The sequence below is a fragment of the Neophocaena asiaeorientalis genome, unplaced genomic scaffold, assembly GCF_003031525.2.
Source record: "Neophocaena asiaeorientalis asiaeorientalis breed wild unplaced genomic scaffold, Neophocaena_asiaeorientalis_V1.1 scaffold142, whole genome shotgun sequence".
Lineage (NCBI taxonomy): Eukaryota > Metazoa > Chordata > Mammalia > Artiodactyla > Phocoenidae > Neophocaena > Neophocaena asiaeorientalis.
The window spans coordinates 4,066,025-4,088,413 of NW_020174563.1; the positions used below are offsets into that span (position 1 = coordinate 4,066,025).

The 22,389-nt window shown below is 42.2% G+C and overlaps 1 protein-coding gene across 1 annotated transcript in view; it reads right to left on the bottom strand.

Annotated features, from left to right (window-relative positions):
• GREB1L (GREB1 like retinoic acid receptor coactivator) overlaps positions 1 to 22,389 on the bottom strand; it is a 118,514-nt gene that overhangs the window by 16,182 nt on the left and 79,943 nt on the right. The window contains 6 exon segments of the mRNA XM_024757923.1: positions 2,130 to 2,374; positions 3,045 to 3,160; positions 7,122 to 7,461; positions 10,817 to 10,950; positions 17,694 to 17,886; positions 19,693 to 19,873. Of these exon segments, the coding sequence (XP_024613691.1) occupies positions 2,130 to 2,374; positions 3,045 to 3,160; positions 7,122 to 7,461; positions 10,817 to 10,950; positions 17,694 to 17,886; positions 19,693 to 19,873 (1,209 nt within the window).

The window sequence follows — 22,389 nt, forward strand, 5'->3', positions numbered from 1 at the left end:
CATAGGAAATAGGTACTCCCCCCCCACGCCCCAGCTTCCTCCGGGGCCCATGTCTGCCCATCCCCCCCACACCCTCCCCGGCGTCTTCAGTCCGCGTGGTGGTCTGGGCGCCCGCCCTGGGGTCGACCACGCCATCTCCTGCTCCTTGGCTGCATCCTGCCGGCATATTAAACTCTCCTCAGGTTACCTCGTTTGGATAAGTCTTCTGATTCATTCCAGGACCCTGACCGACACAGGCTGACATCCAAGTCCTGCCCCAGTGCCACTCGCCTCCTTCTGGGGGTCCCAGGGCCCCCACGCTTCTGGCTCTGGATACCTTCCCAGCGTGCAGCCCCTTCCATGGACGCCCAGACCAGCGTGGGAAGCGGCTCCGTGGGAAGGGAGAGCTTTATCTCCTCCCAGCGAGATGCTGCTCTTGCCCAGAAATCCCTGCACCTGCGGCCAATTCACTTCAAACATGTTTTCCCCTATAGTCCATCAGCCCCTCTTTGGCTTGAGGACAAACCAGAAGCTCATTACACTCAAGATTGCAGGCCCTCTCTGGCTCAGACCGGTGCTTCCCAGGCCTGGGGGTCATATCCCGACCTTGGGAGATCCTAGATGAATAGCCAGTAACCAGAGGCTCCTGACACCGTCAATCCACTGCTTATCTGACTTTTGTGTGAGGGCTTTCCTCTCCCTTCATCAGCCCTGGAGTCCACGGGCCTGCACACCTTGGGCAGTGAGCCCCCCTGAGGACCCTCAGAGTCACCCCGAGGCCGGTGGGGTGTGTGTGTGTGTGTGTGTGTGTGTGTGTGTGTGTGTGTGCAGCACGTGCATCCTGAAAGCGGGGAAGACTCTAAAAACAGAAGGCAAATCATTACCTTTGTGTGAGTTAATCAGAACAAGGCCAGAATAGTGAGGCTTGTGGGGCTGATTAAAGAGCCACAGGAAGGAATTCCAGCGCTCATCACCATCCCCACCCCTACCACCTTCCTTGCCTCTCGGTCACTGATGCTGGTATCCAAAAGCTTCTAGATGTGATAGTACCCCTCCCCTCTATTACCCTTTACACTCCTCCCAACCTCTCCCCTTTATTCTGACCTGGTCGCAGAGGCAGAACTGGGGAGCCTGTAGTGATGGGGTGGGGGAGGTACAGCCCTGACCCCTGACTGAGGGGAGCAGCTGGGCAGACCCCAAAGGACAGTCCCCATGCTCTTCCAGGCTGAGGGGCACCACAGAAAGTCAGAAAACCCCACAGATACCTGCCTTTCCATTCTCATAGGGAGCCCATCCGACAGCAGCTGACAGTGAATAGAAAGACTGGTGCTGCTTTTGGCCATGAAATTGTGTGTGTGTTTGCGTGTGTGTGTCATGGAGATGAGAGAAGGGAAGCACGGGGGAGAAGGAACACAAATGGTGGTTCCCTCGGCTGTGGAGCTTTCATTTTTTACCTCTTCTCTATACTTCATTACATTCTCCAAGTTTTCTATATAAAGCTTTATTATGACTTTCACAGTCAGAAAAAAAATGGAAATAGTGCTGTATTTGCTTAACACTATTTATCAGAAGAAAACTGATGCCAAGCACTGCCATCAACCACACAGTAACACAGTAAGAGAGTGGCTGGCAGGCTGCAGACTGGATCGTCCCAGCCAACCCATGGTCCCAGAGTAGCCTTCAGTATACAAACACTTGCCATTAAGTACTTAGAAAAGTCACTCATTCATTCATTCATTCAAACAAATACTTTGTGCCAGATACTAGGCCAATTAGCAAAAACTTACAGCTTCAGGATCTGGAAGGAAAAGAAGGCCTTTGTGCAAATATCAGATGCATAATATCTATGAGATGATTAGGGTGAGAGAGACTAGGGGAAATGGTGGCAGCTGGGGTTGATGAAATTTATTTTCTGTATTATTTAGCTTAGTAGCAAGCTCTTCATTAAAGGCTTCCCCAGGAACGTATCTTGTGGCTGCTCAAGAGTCATGTTTTCCAAGTATCTCCTGGAGAACCAAGGTCCGGACAGGAGGCCTGAGTCACCCAAGGCTCTGAAAGCCTTGATGGGAGTCAGCAGATGCCTCTGCCTTCCATACTCCTACCCCGCTCCTCACTCCTGCCTCTGATCCCTTGAAAGAGAAAGTACTGACCTGAGGTTCCAGTGACAGCACTGCTGTTGCTCTGGGGCCTCTCCAGGTCCATGAGCAGCTCCTCGGCACCGTTCTCGCCGACGGCGGCTCTCTCTTGCTCCTTGCCACTAAGGTCCAGGGCAGCAGTGGGCCCCCGGATGACCTCTTTTGAGACGTAGCAGCACGCCAGACCCACCTCCTGCTCCAAGGCCGTGCGAGTTAAATAGCTTGAATCAATTAACCGGAGGTCACAGTACTTCAAAGACCTGCACGAAAGTAAGGATATCTTGGGCGAGTCTGTCTTTGGTGAGGCATGCCATGTTTATGTGTGTCTGGGTGCGGCGCAGCAGTCAAAATCGTGAGCTTCGGTGCCAGGTAATGCCTGATGTGAACCTCAGCTCTGCCACCTCCTAGCTTAGGACCTCGGGCTAGTCACTTCATTTTCTCCACATATAAAATAGAGTAACAGTGTCCAGCTGACCCAGTTACTGAAAGGAATGAATGGCATGACAAGGGTAAGGCATTTAACACAATGCCTGACACACGGTAACCGTTCAGTGACTGCTATGATTATTGGTGCTGTAGCCTTCCAACCTACAGGCCCTGGATCCTTGAGGGAACAGCAGACTAACAGAGACACTTCATCCCCAGAACTCCTCATTGGGGGCAGTGCTTTTCCTCCCTGCCCCTCTGGCTGCCCTGCTTCAATGCATAAACACTTCTCATCTGTGGCTATCTCCCGTTCCCCAGATTGCTGGGCTATCTCTGGAAAGTCAAAAGAAAGACTCAAGGAAGGCTAAGTTTCTCATATCCCCGAATAAAACAATTCTTTTCTCACTTGCCAAGTGAATGAAATGGGTGACCATCAGCCAAGTTTTAACCACCAGCTCAGGTGGGCAACTAATGGAAAATAAAAACTAATGATTCACATTGTACCTGGGAAAGGTTTCTCCAAGGGGATCTTTGCCAGTTAATATCACAATACAAGGCAGACCTTCTAGATCTTGGTACGTCCGAGGGGTCCACTCTTCTGCTTCATTTCCTCTCCAAGTCTGTAGAAAGGGACCCACACAATAAAATTAAAACCCTTCATTTAAGTTCCCACCTTCTTAAAGGTTTCTACAGCCAGGCTTTATACACATCTGTGGTTCCAAATGACTTCCAATAAGTGTGTTTGTGTGTGTACATATATTTTAATTACTACTAAAAGACATGCACAAAGCACTCTAGAAGAATGTAGCCTTTCGTTTTATCGCAGTAGGATAAAACAGGAGATCTTGGTTTATATCATACATTAGCCACACAGGTCAAAGAAACATACAATATGAAATATTCCACCGATGGTGCAAACCTTACAGAAATCCTAGTTAAAACTAGTTGACTCAAGGCTCTTAAGTACACTTCCTTCATATAATGGACAGACTCTTCGGACTGATTGACTGAAAAAGACCATTTCAGTTGTAAATGACTAATAAAAGAATCTCAACAAAACTCCTCACACGTAATCAACTTCTCATATATATTAACCCATATACACACACGAATATCTTTAATAAATGGAACATCAATCTGAAAACATGAATATATCAAGAGGAAGAAAATCCCAACTTGAAAGATGTTCAAAAGTGAAAAGATCTTATAGACTTTTCTGTCTGTTTTAGAGCAGAGAGAAAATAAACCGTCTCTTAAGTAGATAAGGTGGTTCCTACTACTTTTTATGAAGTGTGTAGATCTAACTGTGCTTCATATCGGCTTTCTGGGAGGAGTTATAAGAAATGAACTGGCATCTCAGATAATGCTTTTGGGAACAAGGACTAAGAAGTGAGGTATTAAGTAATGCATACAATTTTAAAATAGACTGGTACTTCCTTTGCTAAAATCAGAATGGGATAAAAAGAAATATATCAGGCAAGATATGATATGATATAACAGAGTTTGTTTACTGATTCGTTGATGTCTAGGAAAACCAGTCTTTGGAATTAAATATACCCACAATTACTGCAAGTAAAATGCGTATAACTTGTAAAATTGGAAGAACCAACCTGAATCTTTTTGCCCAATCTGTTATCATATGTTTGCATGCCAAAGAGAACTCAGTGGATCTACGTAACTGTTTACAAGTTTGAGAGACTTCCTATGTCTTAGAAAATTAATCTGTCAAAATATTTTTTAAGATATTACAAGAAAGTTTCTCCCCCCCAATTCAGTTTTCCATATATTTTCATGTCAAAGGGAACCAGAACATTACCTAATTCTAAGCAAATAGGAATTGTTTTACTCATAAGCCTTCACATTGGATTTATGATATCCCTGACACTGGGGTCTCCTCGAATATATTTCATCGTTCTATCAAGAATGAGGTTGGGTTATAATGATGGGATAACATATTATGTTTTATAAGGAGACTTATTTTCAAAAGATGATTAAACAAATTCCACTTTTACTCTTGACCAATCAGAGCTAGCTAAACTCCCTATAAAATGCTTTTCTGTCACATTGTTACTTCTGATGATTGATGGCTGCCATTCTTCTATGGATCTGTCATGCCCTCAGGATGATTTTCCTGCAGAGGCAGTTAAGACAACACAAAAGACTAGGCGAGCATTGACTTCAGGGATAATATGGGGTTCAAGGCCAAGGAAACCTAATGAAAGCTTCACAGGCCTTCTGGATGAACTGATTTATTTAGATATAAACCTTGTATCCTTCTAAAGTACTTGTTATCACTTATAAGTTAACCACGATTTCTAAAGGATAATTAGAGGTAAGCACAAAAATAAGACCATCTAATGGAAAAAGAGGCATTGGATTTTACCCAGCGTTAGAGACGAAAGGCACACTGGTGCTATCTCGTCAGTGGTAAAGTTGGTAATTTAGAAATAAACAGGTGAAAAAGAAAAAGAGTGAATGAGAGTCAAAGAATGCTACAATGGTTAATTAATTTAACAAATTTTTACATGTGCCTCTTTTGTGCCTGAAACTTCATTGGGTGCTATTCATATTGAGAGGAAAAGTCCTCATAGAAATTTCAGGCTATGGGGGTAGAAATACAAGCCAATAAACAAACAAAATTTTTAAAAAAGAAATAAACAGGTGAAACAGAGACCACCTGGCAAGTGGTCGTCTTTCTTAGGATGTGAACATTCCAAAGGGATTTCAAATTTTCACTTCCACACAAATAGAGAATATAAAAAGGATGGATTGATGTGATCGAGAGGTTTTGAGCACATGGAAATCTCTTTTGTGTGGCTGGTGCCTGGCAGCGACTCATGAGAATTGAGATATAACTGCTTTGAGAAGTAATTACTTGAGACCCCCTTCGTGTATGGCGCACACTCCCAGCAGCCCTTTGGAAGCCCTGCAGGTGATTCTGATGTACTAGCAGCCAGGCTAGGAAGCTCAGGTCTTGACTGCAGTTTTCAAACAATGGCCCAGAGGGGCATATTATTTAGGACTGCTGAGTTATACTGACTTAGTGATTGGCATTCCTGAAGGGTCCAAACAAATGACCTAAGACTCTGTAAGTAGCTGCACTTGGTCAGGGTCAATGGAGACCCAAGGAAGTCCCTGCAGCCTCACATCCTTTTAGACCATCTCCCTGCAGTAGGTGTGTGAGACTTCACAGAGCAGTGCTGATAATCTGCTTTTCCAGATTCCTCATCATTAGCATTATTCAGATTGTCCCACAACCTATGCCTCTATGAATTATACTGTAAGAAGAATTTCAGGACTCTCATTTGTTAGTTATCCCAGGAATTCTGCTGTAATGTGGTCTATGAGTCTAAATTAACATTGTGAGCATTATATCTGTATATCCATATGTGAAATGTAAATGTTACAACTTCCACTAAATAGAGGAGCTTCTATTTTTAGACAGATTTATTTGTTCCAGCTACCTATCAAGCTAATGCAAGACATTTTGTTTGCATTTTGGATTGTTCAAGATAGGTAATAGAATACAATACAAAGGCTTACATTTGCAAAATGCTTTATGAACACTAAATAATAATCCTCGAATTAGAGCTCTTAGAGATCATGCAGTCCAACACTCTCCTTTTGCAGCCCAAGGTGGGAATGCAAATCCCCTAAGACTACGTGCTTTCTTTTCATACAATTTGTGTCAAACTGGTTTTTCTTCACCCAGTTTAGTTCAGTGTTTCGTGTGCAAGGTGCAGAAACCATGTCGGTCTACCCCAGACACATAGTACCTAGCTTAGTACCATATCTATGTGTATGCAGGATTTTATGAAATGCTGTCAAATGTCTGGGACACATTGGATTATAAACGTCCCCAGAAAGGTCTGAGCAGGGCATGAGGTAGAGATTTAGGTTAATTGATTAAGAAATTCTCCCCCGCCCGCCATGCCTAACAGGAAAAGCAGTGCGTCCCTGGCCGTGCAGGGGGCGGGGCGGGGGTAGAGGATGGGCGGCGCTTAGCCATGCACAAATCTCTCTGCAGGAGGCTCGGCTGAATCTCAGCCCAGCCCACGCTTTGAGGCCAAAGCAAATACAAAGAAACAGCAAACTGTTGGGGAATCCACATGCACGAGGGTGGGGAGTAGTTCTCTATGAGCACTGAAGATGAAACAGGATACTTTACCCACTCTGAGCAGACAGATAGGCTACACGGACAGAAAAGATTCAGTGAACGGATGATACTTAAAGGCGTGCCCCACGGAGGTCCAAGAGAACAACTTACCTTTTTTTCTGAGAAAACAGATGGCCGTGGGCTAGATGCATCTCGAACAAGGTCAATAAACATGGGGTGAAATTGGGTCATCGCATTTTTGCACCTGCAGTTGGAGAGCATGGAAGACCAACTGCATGCATGTGCTAAAAGGGGGGCCGGACAGAATCTTATTAAACTAGGAAAGTGGACACGTCCCTTAGTTTAGCCTTAACGTGGTCACGAAGATCACACCGACACAGGTGCAAAACTCTATCAAACTCAGGCCTCTGAGCCACCTACACGGGAGTCCTAGAAAACGGAACAAACGTCTGTCCATTGCTAACCTTTAATCGCGCCACAAAGTGGGCTGCGACACTGAGGTCAGAGGCGGGGTTCCCGAGGATGATCTCGAAGCGGTACTGCAGCCCCAGCTTGTCGCGCACCTCCTGCAGCCGCTCCTTGGCCAGCATCGCCAGCTGCACGGAGGGCACCCTGAGGATGAGCATGTGTCCCCTCCCACTTTTGTTTTTTCCTGGGCGGCTGAGGAGGTCATCCACGATGCTGAGTGTTTCCGGCGTGCTGTGGTCTCGGAGGGACGCCATGGTGGTGAGAGCCATCAGAGCCTCCGAGTACTGCTGGATGAGGAGGTAGCAGCGGACGACCATGCTGTGCAGCCTGGGGTACCTTCAACAGAACACAGGGAGCTAGCATCTGGGTGTGGGGCCCACTGGGACAGCGAGGTCTGTGCTGTAGGAATGCAGACCAAGCATGGCGGGAAGGGGTTCGTGACAGGAGTGGGGCTTGAGCTCTAGAATGACCTTGAAGCCCCCATCACTAGAAGGAAAAGGTGAGCTCACAGATCCTGCTGGGATAGGTACAGCAAGTTCACGAGGTTTAGGGACAGTCTAGTGACCTGAGCTTCTCCCAGTGCTGTCTCTGGACCAGCAGCATCACCCAACAGCAGCACCACCTGGGAGCTTGTTAGAACCGCCAAATCCTCCCACCACACATGTACTGAATCAGAATCAGGCTGGACAAGGTCCCCAGGTGATTTGTATTACATTGCATTTTTTTTCGTGGGGGGGTATGGTTTTGTGTTAGTTTCCACTGTGTGGCGAAGTAGAGTTCCCTGTGCTATACAACAGGTTCTTATTAGTTATCTATTTTATACAATCACACTGCACTTTGAGAAGCACTGGTCTGTTCATATTTTCAACAGAGCCATAATGGATCATCCCTAGATCCTAACCTCTTGCTGGTGGCTTGGGGTTAGAATGCTTGTTAGCTTATTTCTCTTATACTTAAGATTACAGTTAAGGAAACTGAGACACTAATGTAATGTCTGTGGAGTATCAGGAGTAAAAAGAGTAATTATTATTGCTAATTTGAGGTCAGCTACTTTGTAGCAATAACAATATCTTCCCATAAAGATGGAGAAAACTTGGAGCTGGCTGGAGAAATAGCACCCCCTAGTGGTGTGGCCCCCTGTCCACCTGAGCCCCTGCTCGGCGGAGGGTGCCCAGCAAATAGTAGGGGGGTGTCCTTGACTCACCTCAACATTCCCCTCCCTCCACCCTTCACTGGACTGCCAAATTGGCAGTTTTTACGATTACAGAGCAGGCAGAAAATAAACCTCTCATTAATGTGCTATTCCTCAGAAAGCCAAGCCTGCCTGACAGAATGAATACAAACGGGCAAAGAGGACCCACTTGCAGGCATGAAGAGGTGCTTGCAGATATCAAGAAAGTAGGCATGGGCAAGGCAAGGCCCTGGACCCGAGCTTGGCCAAGCCTCTCGTGGAGCCTGCAAAACAATGGCGGGTCTGAACTTCCCTTCTGGATGCCAGCTGGTAGCACATGCAGCCGCCTAGCAGCTGGGGAGGCCAGTGGGGGATTTCACCTTTGCTCCACTTTATAATTCTATTTAAAGTGAAACAGTCGTCACCAGCCTTACACAGAAAAACCCAGGGGCAAATACCAGTTAGGGTCATCAAATGACTGCTCTGAAGTACTTAGAGCTGGAAAGGACCACAGATTCCCTGGGTTCTGACCACTCCACCTTCTCATAGAAGGAGGCTGAGTTAAGGGTTGGGAGAAATTCAGCTCCTTTCCCAAGATCATCCAACTGGTCAGAGGCAGAGTGTGGATTTTATTCAGGTCTCTGACAATGTCTTCTTACGTGGTAAGAATTTAGTAGATTGGGGAAAAGTAAAGAAATCCTTCAGTTCAATCAGTCCTGGGCCAATCCCTTCAAGCGTTCAATAAATCATAGCTATTATTAGCCTGGGGTGACTTGGCTAGAGGAAGTGGGCACAGATGATCCAAGTTTAAGGCTTAATGCTTTTTGCTGGGCCATGTAGGAAAGCCAGAGTTAGATCAAAGAGTAACTTTGACATACAGGCATTTAAATTTCACACTGAAAGAGCTATGAATTTAGAAGTGAATAGTTTCCCTAGTTTGTTTTGTTTGTATTAAACTGTAACTGTAGTTTTTTGGGTTTTGGTTATTGGTTTTTTGCGGTACGCCGGCCTCTCACTGTTGTGGCCTCTCCCGTTGTGGAGCACAGGCTCCGGATGCGCAGGCTCAGCGGCCATGGCTCACGGGCCCAGCCGCTCCGCGGCATGTGGGATCTTCCCGGACCGGGGCACGAACCCACGTCCCCTGCATTGGCAGGCGGACTCTCAACCACTGCGCCACCAGGGAAGCCCATAACTGTAGTTTTGTAAGTATTACAAAAGTTGTATAGGAGTTGATGGGATCATCCATTAAAATATGACTTATAAAACTTCGAGTGATGTTACTGGAAGAAAAGATAGGTTCCAAGAGGGCAGACGGAACAGAAGGGTGGGAAACAAAGGGGAGATTCATGGGATGATTCTGGAAATCTAAGATCACATGTGCTGTGAAAGGATTAACATCTCAGTGTCAGTTAAGTCTTCTCAAATCCAACAGCTGCAAAAATATAAAATCCTACTCAAGCCTGCTTCTTTTCCTGACACTGCATTATAACTTGCTGGGTAGGATGTATCCCCCGTCCTCATTTTTATTTCTCTTTCTTTTTTCTTAGCAAAGTTATAGGGCAGCTTGTTAAATAGATGGTTTGTGATCAATTAGAGCCAGTTTTAAGAACTAGAGCTCCTAAAAATTAGAATGTGCCTCATCAACTAGTGCCCAACTGCCCCCATCACTGGATGATCAAACAGAATACTGTAGTGGAGGGCAGGGAGGGACCTCTAGTAGGCTAAACTCTTTTTTTTTTTTTTGGCCACACCTCACAGCTTGCAGGATCTTAGTTCCCTGACCAGGGATTGAACCCAGGCCACAGCAGTGAATGCTCCAAATCCTAACCACTGGACTGTCGGGGAATTCCCTATTACGTTAAATTCTAATGCCTCTGCCTAATTTTTGAGTCTATGATTCAAGATCAGGGAGGAAAAAAACCCAGAAAAACCCTTTGCTCTTCCAGAGTCTGACCTGGAACTGGGGAAGAAAAAGGAGACAGAGAGTCATGAATCTTAACCCCAAGGTCGGGGATGGAGGAGGGCCACTTAGAACTGAACTTGCTTAAACGATCTGTTTGTTCTTTAATTTTCTTCAGTCTACACTCCAAATCTCTCAGAGTAAAGTTTTGTTTTTACTGAGGGTACTTGCCTGTGGTGGACAGAGGAGAAAAGAGAGGAAAATGTAAAAGTGTGGGGAAGGCCAGACCTCAGAGGAATGGTCTTTAATAAGCAAATCCCTCTGTGCCCAAGTCATCTGTGGGTGCAGCAATGAAGCCTGCCTGGGAGACAATTCGGAACACAGAAAGTGGTTCTACCTCCCACTCTGAGTCACTGGTTTCCTTTGTTGGTCTTGGATGATCATAGAAAACCCATCTGAGTGAAAGATCATCTTAGGAAAGGCTATTTTTATTCTGCCTTCACATGTCATTTGCACAGCCTAGGCTCCACCAAAATTCCCTGTGACACTGACACAAAAGACGTTTGGCTATTTCAGACATGCAAGTACAGCTAAAGAAAAGGTTGAAAGTCCTTATTTACCTCTCCAAGAGTGTGTTCACCATCTTTTCAAAAGTCTCATCACATCTCAGAAGTGGGCTTGTGATTCCCCACTGAAGAGATTTACTGTACTCGTTCATGCCGAAGTACAGCTTCTCCTTGCAGCTCATGTCCTCCTGGTTCAAAACAGAGCAAAACCCAGTGACGGCAGGATACAATGTGTCTTATTTTCTGGGGGTCGGGGGAGAAGGGACCTGTAATAGGCTATTGCCTAGAAGGTTAAAAAAATTGTGAATAAGCAATTAGGACTACATCAAGCTAAAAAGCTTCTGCACAGCAAAGGAAACAAAATGAAAAGGCAACCTACTGAATGGGAGAAAATATTTGCAAATCATTTATCTGATAAAGGGCTAATATCCAAAATCTGTAAAGAGCTCATACAACTCAATAGCAACCCGCCCCCCCACCACCAAATCCAATTAAAAACTGGGCAGAGGATCTGAATAGACATTTTTCTAAAGAAGACCTACAGATAGCCAACAGGTACATGAAAATGTGCTCAATAGCACTAATTATCAGGGAAATGCAGATCAAAACCACAAGGGGCTATCACCTCACACCTGTTAGAATGGCTATCATCAAAAAGATGAGAGATGATGTGTCAGTAGATGTGGAGAAAAGGGAACCCTTGTGCACTGTTGGTGGGAATGTAAATTGGTGCAGCCACTATGGAAAATAGTATGGAGGTTCCTCAAGAAATTACATATTTGTACGTGTGTGTATGTATATATACATATATTTGGTGATGAATGTGTTAATTAACTAGATAGGAGTCCTCATCCTTTAAAAATGTATACATAAATCATCACAATGTATACTTTAAATATCTTTTATTTTTATCTGTCAGTTATACCTCAATAAAGTTGAACAAAAACTGTTTCCTTATATAACCAGATACCAACTCTACAATCATCTCTGAAGCACCAACTGAAATTTCCCTTCACTTCAAATGAAATTAGTATGTGATTAGTGATATGCTTTCTTAAGGCAGATTATAACTACATCGATGGTTTGTTTTCTCTATCTTTTGTTCAGATTTTTTAGAGGAAGAGCATTTCTTAGGCTTGTAGAGTCAGAAGGTCAGATTTTTTTCCTTCTCGAAGCAGCTCTGTAAATTGATACATATGAGTTCTATAGAACTCGCTGGAGATCAAAAAACTCAAAAACGCCTCTATTACAGAAATTTTAACTTTTCTGATGTTATTTAATGATGGTGATTCTCTTGCACTTTTACAAACAAAATTCATTTTAAAGGTGAAATATATAGTTTTCTTCCTTCTAAAACAGAATACCCAGTATTTAATCTATGCCCCTTCTTGATGATTCAATCATCACTATGAAAATGAATAACTATTTGGGGATGTGACACAAAGATTTCCTCAGAGGAGCCTGACATGTGTGACAAACTGCTTGTCCTTAAACTAAGTAGCTCCAGAATAATCAATAAACATTTTGAGTTCATGTATCTGGTGGGGTTTTTTAAAAATAGTTTTCCTTCCTCTGTTGTACACTACTTTTTCATAGTCATTTCTTCTTGCTGTCATGTTGCCTGTGCATTTTATTCTCACTTTTATGTGTTATTTATTATGTACTGACATTTTTCTTTAAACACTCTCCAACTCATAAAGGTTACACAGCAGCTTAAAATATATAAGATGAAATTAAGCAATTAGAGGAAGAAAAAGCAAGGGTAAGAGCAAGGAGACTGGGCCAGGGATGAAGTTAGTACTCTCAAAAATGCATCCCAGAAGTTTCTGCCGTTTGGTTAGAAGTGGAATGCGAATTTGGTTCTGAGCTTTTAAGTAACCCATCCAAAGAGATGAGCAATTGTGTCATTTATAAGGTCCATAAGATAAAAATAAAATACTATAATTGGCAGCTTTTAATTTTTTAAGCCCCACCCCCACCCCCCACCAAACCAGCTTATCCTGCTTATTGGAACAGGGTCTTATTTGAGAGTAAATATGCTTCATCAGAGCCTTACAGCAAAGACGGAGCGACATCTATAGTTTACTTGTTTCTTTCTGGATTCTTGGCTGCGTTCTGAATAGCTGTGTCAAATCAGTCATTTCAGGATGAAAGAAGTCAGTCACCTGAGTTTCCCTCTTTATCTCGACTTGGCACAGATTAAGAGGAAAAGCTTTATCTTACATGTATGTGGTTTTCACATTTCTTCTCATCCACAATCATGTTTCTTTGGGAAGATGTAAAATCCGACTCCAAGCCTGCTCCTTTCCCTGACAGCATTATAACCTGCTGAACGGGAAGCCTCCACCTGTTTTCATTTTTACTTCTCTTTCTCTTAGCAAAATGAGAGGGCAGCTTGTTAAATAGATGGCTTATCACCAACTGGAGCCAGTATGGTTTTAAGAACTAGAGCTACTAAAAATAAGAAGTGAATAGTTCCCCCTTTCTGTTGTGTTTGCATTAAACTGTAAGTGCAGACTTGCAAGTAGAAGTTAATGGGACTATCTTTTAAAATACGAGTTATCAAACTCAGAATGATATTCCTCTAAAGAAATACACGTCCCCAAGTATCACAAATCATAAGTGATACAATTTATTGAATCCTTGTATCTTTGGGGATAATGTCCCTTCTCTTAAGAAAAATATCTCTCCTCCCAAAGTCCTACCCTCTCAGTGACCCCCAGCTGCAGCCCTCCCTGTCCTTTCACTACGGTCTCTGCTTTTCCTCCAGCCAAATGCTCTGCTCTGTGGACACTGTTCCCTGGAAGGTCACCAAGGATTCCTGAGGCCAAAACCTCAGCCCTTGGCCTCACTGCCCTCTCAGCCGTTCTCTTCATTACTTTCTTCCATGATTTTATCTACACCAGCTGCTTCAGTGATTAGCATTTCTGAAATCTATTCCAAATCCTCATTGTAAAGCCCTAATCACAACTCCCACATTGCATTTGCGACTGTGCACTCATCCCAGTCTTCACTCAGCCCACATCCGTCTCATCTGCCCTCCAGAGGTCCACCTTCCTCTTGACTTCTCTTTTCCAACTAAAGGCATCGCCTCAAAGATATCTCTGACCCTTCCCTCTTCCCCAATAAATAAATCCTAGAAGATTTACCATTTCTTCCATCCTTTGTATTTCCAGGACCACTATTCTGATTTAGGTTCTTGTTCATTCTAACCTGAATTATCAGAAAAGCCAGATGACACATCTCCCCCTTTCTAATCACTTTGACTTGGCCTCTGTAGTTGATAACTTGCCTTAAAATGCAGCCTCTTAGTAGCTACTAAAGCTGAACTCAGAACTCAGCAATTTCACTCCCAAATGCATACCCAACAAAAATGCATACATATGTCTACTAAAATGCTTAAAGCAGCACTATTTGAAATAAGTGAATAGGATGAATAAATGAATTGTGGTGAGTCACCCAGCGTAATCTATATACAGCAAAAAGAATGAATGTTTTATGACTCATGCAAAATATAGAAGAATCTCACAAACAATGCTGAGCACAGAAGCCAGATATAAGAGAGTGCCTACTGCATGATTCCATTTATATAAGGTTCAAAATGGGGCAAACCAAGACAGAAGAGTGCTTCCCTCTCGTGAGAGAGTGCCTGGCTTCTGGAGTAGGTGCTAGCGTTCTAGTTCTTCGTCTGGGTGCTGGTCCCATGGGTGTGCTCAGTTTGTGAGAATGCATCAAGCTGTACATTAACATTGTGAATATAAAAAATAAAAGAAATATGTACATTCTGCTATTTCTTTTTTTTTTCTTTTTTAATTTAATTTAATTTATTTTTTTATACAGCCGGTTCTTATTAGTTACCCATTTTACACATATTAGGGTATACATGTCAATCCCAATCTCCCAATTCATCACCCACCCCCACCACCCCCCGCCACTTTCCCCTCTTGGTGTCCGTACGTTTGTTCTCTCCATCTGTGTCTCAGTGTTATTTCTAATAATACTATGCCCTTGCTAAAATATCGTTCATGCCTGTGTAATAAGTGTAAGCTTTTCCAGCCTGGTCTCAAAGATTCCATATGTATATTTCCAGGTTTCTTTTCATCCCACTAAGTATTCTCTGAAAAATGTCTGATGCTTACTCCTCTGTGGTCCTGCCCGAGCTGTCTGCTGCCAGGAGTGGCTGCTCCCCTGTCTGCTCTGTCCTTCCTCTCCTCCAAGGCCCATCCCAAGTGCTCTGTCCTCTATGTCGCCGTTCCTGATGCTCTCAAATGGGTGGGACTTCTCCCTCCTTTCAACCCACAGAGCACTTTGGTTTTATGCAATTGTCTTACTCTACTTTGTTTTTATTTTGTTACATTTTTTGTTTTGTTTTGACAAATTGTATATATTTAAGGTGTACAACTTGATTTTTTTCTTTTTTTTAAAAAATTGAGATATAATTGACATAAAATATTAGTTTCAGGTGTACAGCATAATGATTTGCTATCTGCATATGTTGTGAAATGATCACCACAATAAGTTTAGTTAACATCCATCCCTCATCACACATGGTTATAATTCTTGTTTTCTTATGGTGAGAAATTTTAAGATCTACTCTCTTAGCAACTTTCAAATATACCATACAGTATTATTAACTATAGTCACTTTGCTGTACATTATTTCCCCAGGAATTATCTATTTTATAACTGGAGTTATAAAAAGTCTATACCTTTTGACCACCTTCACCCATTTTGTCTACCCTCCAGCCCCCGCCTCTGAAAACCACCAATCTGTTTTCTCTATCTATGTCTTATTCTACTTTGGAATAATAGTGGCTTTTATACGTACTTTGCTTTCTCCTTAAACCATCAGGTCTCTGTGTGTTCTTGGAAAGATCTAACACAAGCCTACAAGTGCTCACTAATATTTTTTGAGTCTACTTTCTTTGCTTTTCTCTATTATTCCTTCTTTAGGACATTGGCTTCAGGATAACTAAAGGAAGCTAATCACTAGAGCTTCGCCCCTAAATGTGTAAAGTTGTTGTAAATTAGATTCAATGTTTTTATCTTTTCTCCATGCTCCTCTCAATGTCATAGGGATGATTTTTTTTAAACTTTAATTAGAATATAATAACTCCCCCCCTCAATTATTTTGAATATGATCCTGGGTATCATATCTCTAATCCACAAATACTTCACTAGATACCTCTAAGATTGGAATCCTTTAAAAAATATAACCACAGTACCATCATTATACTTAAAAAAATTAACCACAATCATAGGAATGACTTTTAAGGAAAATTATTTTAAGCTTGTTTCTCTATTATTTCACATCAGGAGAAGACAAAGGGCAGAAGCTATGAGCCCGTCTTCCTATCACTGGAGTGATCCCTCCCAGAAAAAGACTAAACCAACTGTTCAGGATAGGATGGCTCTCCTTTTCCCCCCCTAACAATATATTCAACTTAACGTTTAGTTGGAGCCCTATCTGTTGGATTAAAAACACTGTTTCCTTTTATCAGTTCTACTGGCTATCCCATTCCATGTCAGGACAACTACTGGGGTAGACCCTAGGCACACCATACGGTTTTGGTTCAGAGACAAAGGAACACTGGCAGCCTCTTATCTCACCCATAACTTGCCCACCCAATTCATGGACAGAGCTAGGGTGGAGAAGATACCAGCAAAGTGAAAGCTCAAAGCAACCTCCTTGTGACAGTCAACACACCGAGACAGTTCTCACAAGGGAGGGACTGGTGATGCCAACGTGAGTCAGGGACCTGAGCTTGCTTGATTGTAAAGGACACACCAATACTCAAAGAGAAGGGCTCCAAGTCTTCTTACCTACTTCATAACAGAGTGAAATGCATTGGGTTGAAAAATAAAGTTATTCTTATGTAGGACATTTCTGGCCTCTTTTACTTAAACATGTTTATTTTAAAATATCTCACAGTTCGATATTTCTAAACAAAGGTTCTATTGCTTAATGGCTGATCTTTATTGTTTTTTAATAAAACTCATTTTTTAATTTGCTAATCTATTTAGCTTACAGTTTATAGGTCACAGAAAATATCTTTTGAGTATTAGGGACTGGACCTGGATGTGTACAGTGCCGAGCTATTCTCAACGCATTAAATGATACTACCGAGTAGTTTAGAGTGTTTTGTTTTGTCTGTGGAGTCCTAACCACTGGACCACCAGGGAATTCCTGTTTAAAGTCTTTTTTTTTTTTTCCTTTTTGGCCACACCACGCAGCATGTGGGGATCTTAGTTCCCTGACCAGGGATCAAACTCGTGTGCCCTGCGCTGGAAGCACGGAGACTTAACCACTGGACTGCCAGGGAAGTCCCCTGAGTAATTTAGAGTAACAGTACCAGCATCTTCTGTTTCAACTAGAAGTCTGTGAGAATTGATTAAAAGGAAAAATTCAGTTGCTGGGAAGCATGAGACTAATCAACATATAGATATACATCTAGATCAGTAAGACTGAGACAAGAGGACAATAACATTAGATATACATCTAGATCAGTAAGACTGAGACAAGAGGACAATAACATTAGATATACATCTAGATCAGTAAGACTGAGACAAGAGGACAATAACATTTCCAAGTTTTAGATTGGAATGAATCATTTAAAGGCACAAAGCTAATCCAGGATATTGAGGATGGTGTCAGCTGACATCACATTTTAGGGGGACAAACTATACTGGATAGACAATTTTGTATCTGCATGATAGCCCAAAAAAGAACCACCGAATCAAATTTATAGAGGACACTATTCACTAGTTTTTAGTGAATAATAATTGTAATTATATGGAACTTTTAGAAGAGGAAGCATTATGTTAGTTAGTTTTTTGAACTCTTTTGCTGTGACCATATTTTATTACAAGATTCTGCTCCCCAGGGGAACTGAGAACATGACTGTGTATCAGAGGGTAGAACAGAGACTCACTGTGCTGTCCAGCTGTATCCAGTGAACCTCGTTGTTGGCGCTGATTCGGGACTGTTGGGTCTGCAGAGTGTATGGGCAGGAGGTGACCTGGAGCACCAGGAGGTTGAAAGCTTCCAGAACCTCTCTGCAGTTAATGACTCTGTCAGCCAATCCATGGCCAGGTTCACCATGTGACAAAGAGCCCGAAATGACACTGTAGAAATATTGAAAGTCACATTAAAACCTAATTTAACTGATTAGATGCAGAATCAGATATCAAAATGGAGGTGGTGTTTTAGCTCTTATTTTTCTGGTTCCTATTAATTGGGGGCAGGAACAGAAGCAACCAACATTAGAGTTGGAAGGCAAAGAGGACCCACCTTCTTACCCCTTTCAGACAAATTTCAGGGATTTTTTTTTTTCCTTTTTCAGTCTGTCGCTGATATACCTCAAAGTATAAACTCAGTTATCCAAGCCAAGGATATCCAACTTCATAGCTGAGGTGGATCACTTCAGTTTGAAAGCCCACCTGAATGCGGGAGCTCTCCATCAAAATATGATGCTTATAACTGTGCAATGATCTGTACCCCCAGAGAGGCCCCAAAGCTACAAGGAATCCCCTCTGTGTTAACACACTCTCCTTCCTCACTTGAAGCTGCTAGACCGTGGGGAGGACTCCTCCGGCCTCCTCCCCACGACCAACATTTTCATATCTCTGAGTCATTTTCAGTTCCGTTCAATGTGGAGGTATCCCCACCCCACCCCTCTCTCTCTCTCCCTCTCTCTCCCTCTCTCTCCCTCTCTCTCTCTCTCTCTCTCTCTCTGTCTCTCTCTATCTATCTATATACATATATATATGTATATTCAAAAAAGTAATCTCAAGGCCCATGAGGATTAAATACAGAGAGATCCAATGTGTAATCCTCAGAGCTATTACCCCAAACTTTCAAAGATGAGGTATACAAGGTCAGTGAGCTATTTCTGCTCATAGAACATAAGCAGTAACTGAACAAGGTGTGGGCAAAATTTCTTTTCTTTTTCTTTCCTTCCTCCCTCTCTCCCTTCCTTCCTTCCTTGCAAATCTAACAAGTTATACCAGGTCTTATTTACACCTACATATGGCTCTGGACTTCAGATTATGGAGTACCAAACACATTCTGGCTTCTGAACAAGTGTTTTTGTAATTCTGACATTTCTACCACAGATCAAAAAAATTCCAGATGCCTAACCTCAGTGTGTCCTGAGGAAAGAAAATCTATGAAGGTTTGATGATGCCTGAAATTTCCCTCCCCTGACGTGGTGAGGACAAACCATGATATGTAATATTTGACAACTATTTGCCCTTAAAAAAAAAACAACAACAAAAAACAACTACTTGCTTTTTTCAATCCATAGGAACAAAGATACCCCCTACTAGATAAGTACTGTGATTTGATCTGACTCTGTCACACTACACAAACTGTTATTTCATTAATAAGCCCATAAAGAGATAGGATGGTCTCTTGTTTAAACAGGTAGATTGCGGAAGGTTTTGGATCTGCTCTCAGATCATTGAAGTGGCATCTCCACTGCTGCTAAAGGGAAGAGGGAAGAGAGAAAGGCAAGGAAGAGGAGAAATGGCAGGAAAGGAAGGAAGAGAGGACAAGGAAAAGGAGAAAACGAGAAGAACCACGAGGAGAAGAGGGGGTTGGTGGGAAAGCACATGGGCCTTCTGGGAGCTCACTCACCGCAACCCCCTTGTTGCCACCCCTTCGCTGAAGCAGCTGAGTCCCACAATGCTCTTAAGACCGGATTTTAACAGGAATTTGTAAATTCGCCCACAGTATAGTTAAAATAAAATCAACATTAAAGTGGTAAGAAAAGTTGAGAAAGCAAGGAAAGGGTGGGAATAAGTTAACCATGAGAAGATGCCAACTGGTAGGGTCCATGGTCTTTCAAATCACCACCTTTTAAATTATTTAGTACATGACCATTACTGCTGTAGAAGAAATATTGTATTTGCTCACTCTGAAGCAATCACCTCGTTAGTTCCACATGGGAGTTGTCATGAACTAGCACAAACAGTGTGTACGGGTTCTGTTTCACCCTTCTCATAAAAACTTCAAACTTGGTTTGAATCTCATTGTCTAGACGAACAACATATTTCTCTGCTCTCTGATAGGCTGTCCCATTTTCCTCCAGACCCAAGTCTACAAGGACACCTGCCAAGAAGAAAAAAGAGTTTATCTTTTTTACACACATGTCTATGAGATTAAGTTCAGTACTGATATACTGGGTGCTAACCATATACAGAGATTTACAGAGCAGATAGTTTTCCTTTTCCATATTCCCCACAACAGTTTTGAAGAGGAAATATCAGGTTTCCTTTTCTTTAGAATACCGCACCCCACCTCCCATACTTCATACAAATGACAACAGGGACTGACCTGATACGTTAAGTAGAAGCTTGAATGTACGAGACCTCTGTCTAATTAAATTCTATTTATATGTGAAATATAAACTTATATTTATATGTGAATTTAATTATGTCTAGTTAAATTCTATTTATCTGCTAACAGCTACTATAGGCCACTTGGAAAAAACGAAGATTTGGACTAGAGCTCTTGGCCAAATTGATATAATCGTGTAAATCTTCCTTACCCCAAATTTAGCGACAAAACACATATAAGAAAAAAGGAAAATAAAATCTGATGTCCAAAGATTCATCGCTAGATCGTGAGCTTTTTTAGGTAGTATTTTACTCATTTTATATGGTGACAATGTTGTACAGTACCTAGAGCATAGGATGCCCTCAATGATTGTTGGATTATGTACCAAATTAATAGAATGAACTGAATTACTCAAGATAATTATATTCTCAAAATGTTAGGAACTGTAAAACTTGTACTGTATCATTATCTCTGACTATAGTAAAATTATTTCTACATACAAACATCTAAAATAATTCTAGGCACATGAAGCTGTTGTTGGATAATTAAAACACCAAATCCTCCTTTAAAATGAAGAGACAAAGTGGCAATTATGTGAGGTGAAGTGTGTGTTAACTAACCTTATTGTAGTGAACATTTCACAATACATACATACATGAAAACATCACACTGTATACCTTAAACTTAGACAATATGTTAATTATAGCTCAATAAAGCTGGAAAAAAAACACTGCCCCCAAACAAGGATGCACAATACTCCCCTGCCCAAGACACTCAGCCCTCTGAGAGGAGAGCCTTGTCACTCAAGCCCATGACCCTCCAGGCAGAAGGAACCAGAAGACTGATTAGGGTTAGATATGTCACATTTGGGGGTTAGATATGGTCCTCCAAGGATATCTATTTAACATCCAATATCAGCCACATCTACCAGTTCCAACTGTGTGGAAAAAAATTTTAATTAAAAAAGATAAACAAGTGAAGAGACTTTTATGAATTATGTTGACTTAGTTTTGTTTGTCTAGTTTTTCTTTTCATATAAAACCAGACTAATTAACAGCTATATGCAATTAGCATCTAGATGCCGTAATACTAATAGCTCTAAATGGTATAAAAGAAAAAAGGAGGGCTTCCCTGGTGGCGCAGTGGTTGAGAGTCCGCCTGCCGATGCAGGGGACGCGGGTTCGTGCCCCGGTCCGGGAAGATCCCTCGTGCCGCGGAGCGTCTGGGCCTGTGAGCCATGGCCGCTGAGCCTGCGCGTCCGGAGCCTGTGCTCCGCAACGGGAGAGGCCACAACAGTGAGAGGCCCGCGTACCGCAAAAAAAAAAAAAAAAAAGAAAAGAAAATAGGAAAAATATTTTATCGTATGAAAAATTCATCATACCAGAAAAGGTAAACAGAAAGGTAATTTTGCTTTCAAACTTTTTTCATCAGGAGCCTTTACTCAGAGATTGTTTTCAATTTCCACCCACGTGTAGTCAAATGATGTGAATATTTCCAAAAGCAATTAATCAAACATTTAATTTGGCAAGTAGTCTGATTTTTTTGGAACGTGGATTGCTTATAAAATTTATTCAACATTCGATAGAGATTTACCGAACATCCATTATGTATCAGGTACTATATCAGGTATTGTGCTCAGCCTGGGGATACACAGGAGGGCAGGACAAACAAAGATCTTAATCTCATGGAGCTTATGATGGAGAAGATGGATATTTTTGACAAGTATCATGATGAGAGACAAAGTCCTCTGGTGTAGAGGAGGTGAGCAGAGGCACAGAAAGAGGACCTACTTAATCTCTGGTGGTTTCTGTTTCCTTATTTGTAAAATAGGGAGAGTAGAACCAGTTGAAAATTAGTCTATATTTCCTAAGTTTATCCTTAGGAAATAAGCAGTGAGAGTTAGGAGGCTCTTAGTATGATAAGACCATAAATAATTCACGAAGAGGAAAATTGTATCTTATGGATAATTGAGTTGATCACATTTCAAAACAAATGAAATGCCGACCAATTGTATGCCTTCGACAGGTCAAGTCCATACATGCCCTTAATGGAAAGACAAAGTTCCATGAATCTCAGAGGTCATTCTCTCAGACATAACATGGTATAGTAGTCTATGCTGCCAGCTGGCTCTGCAGTGGTATGTCTCGGTGCGGGAGAGGCATATCAGAGGGACTTGATTGTTTTATTTCTAACGGGGCATTTTTAGTATATGATCCTTACCTTTACATTTTGTTTTAGACTTGCTTTTAGTTTTAAGTTTTGTTTCTTTCCTGGTTATGAAAGTGATA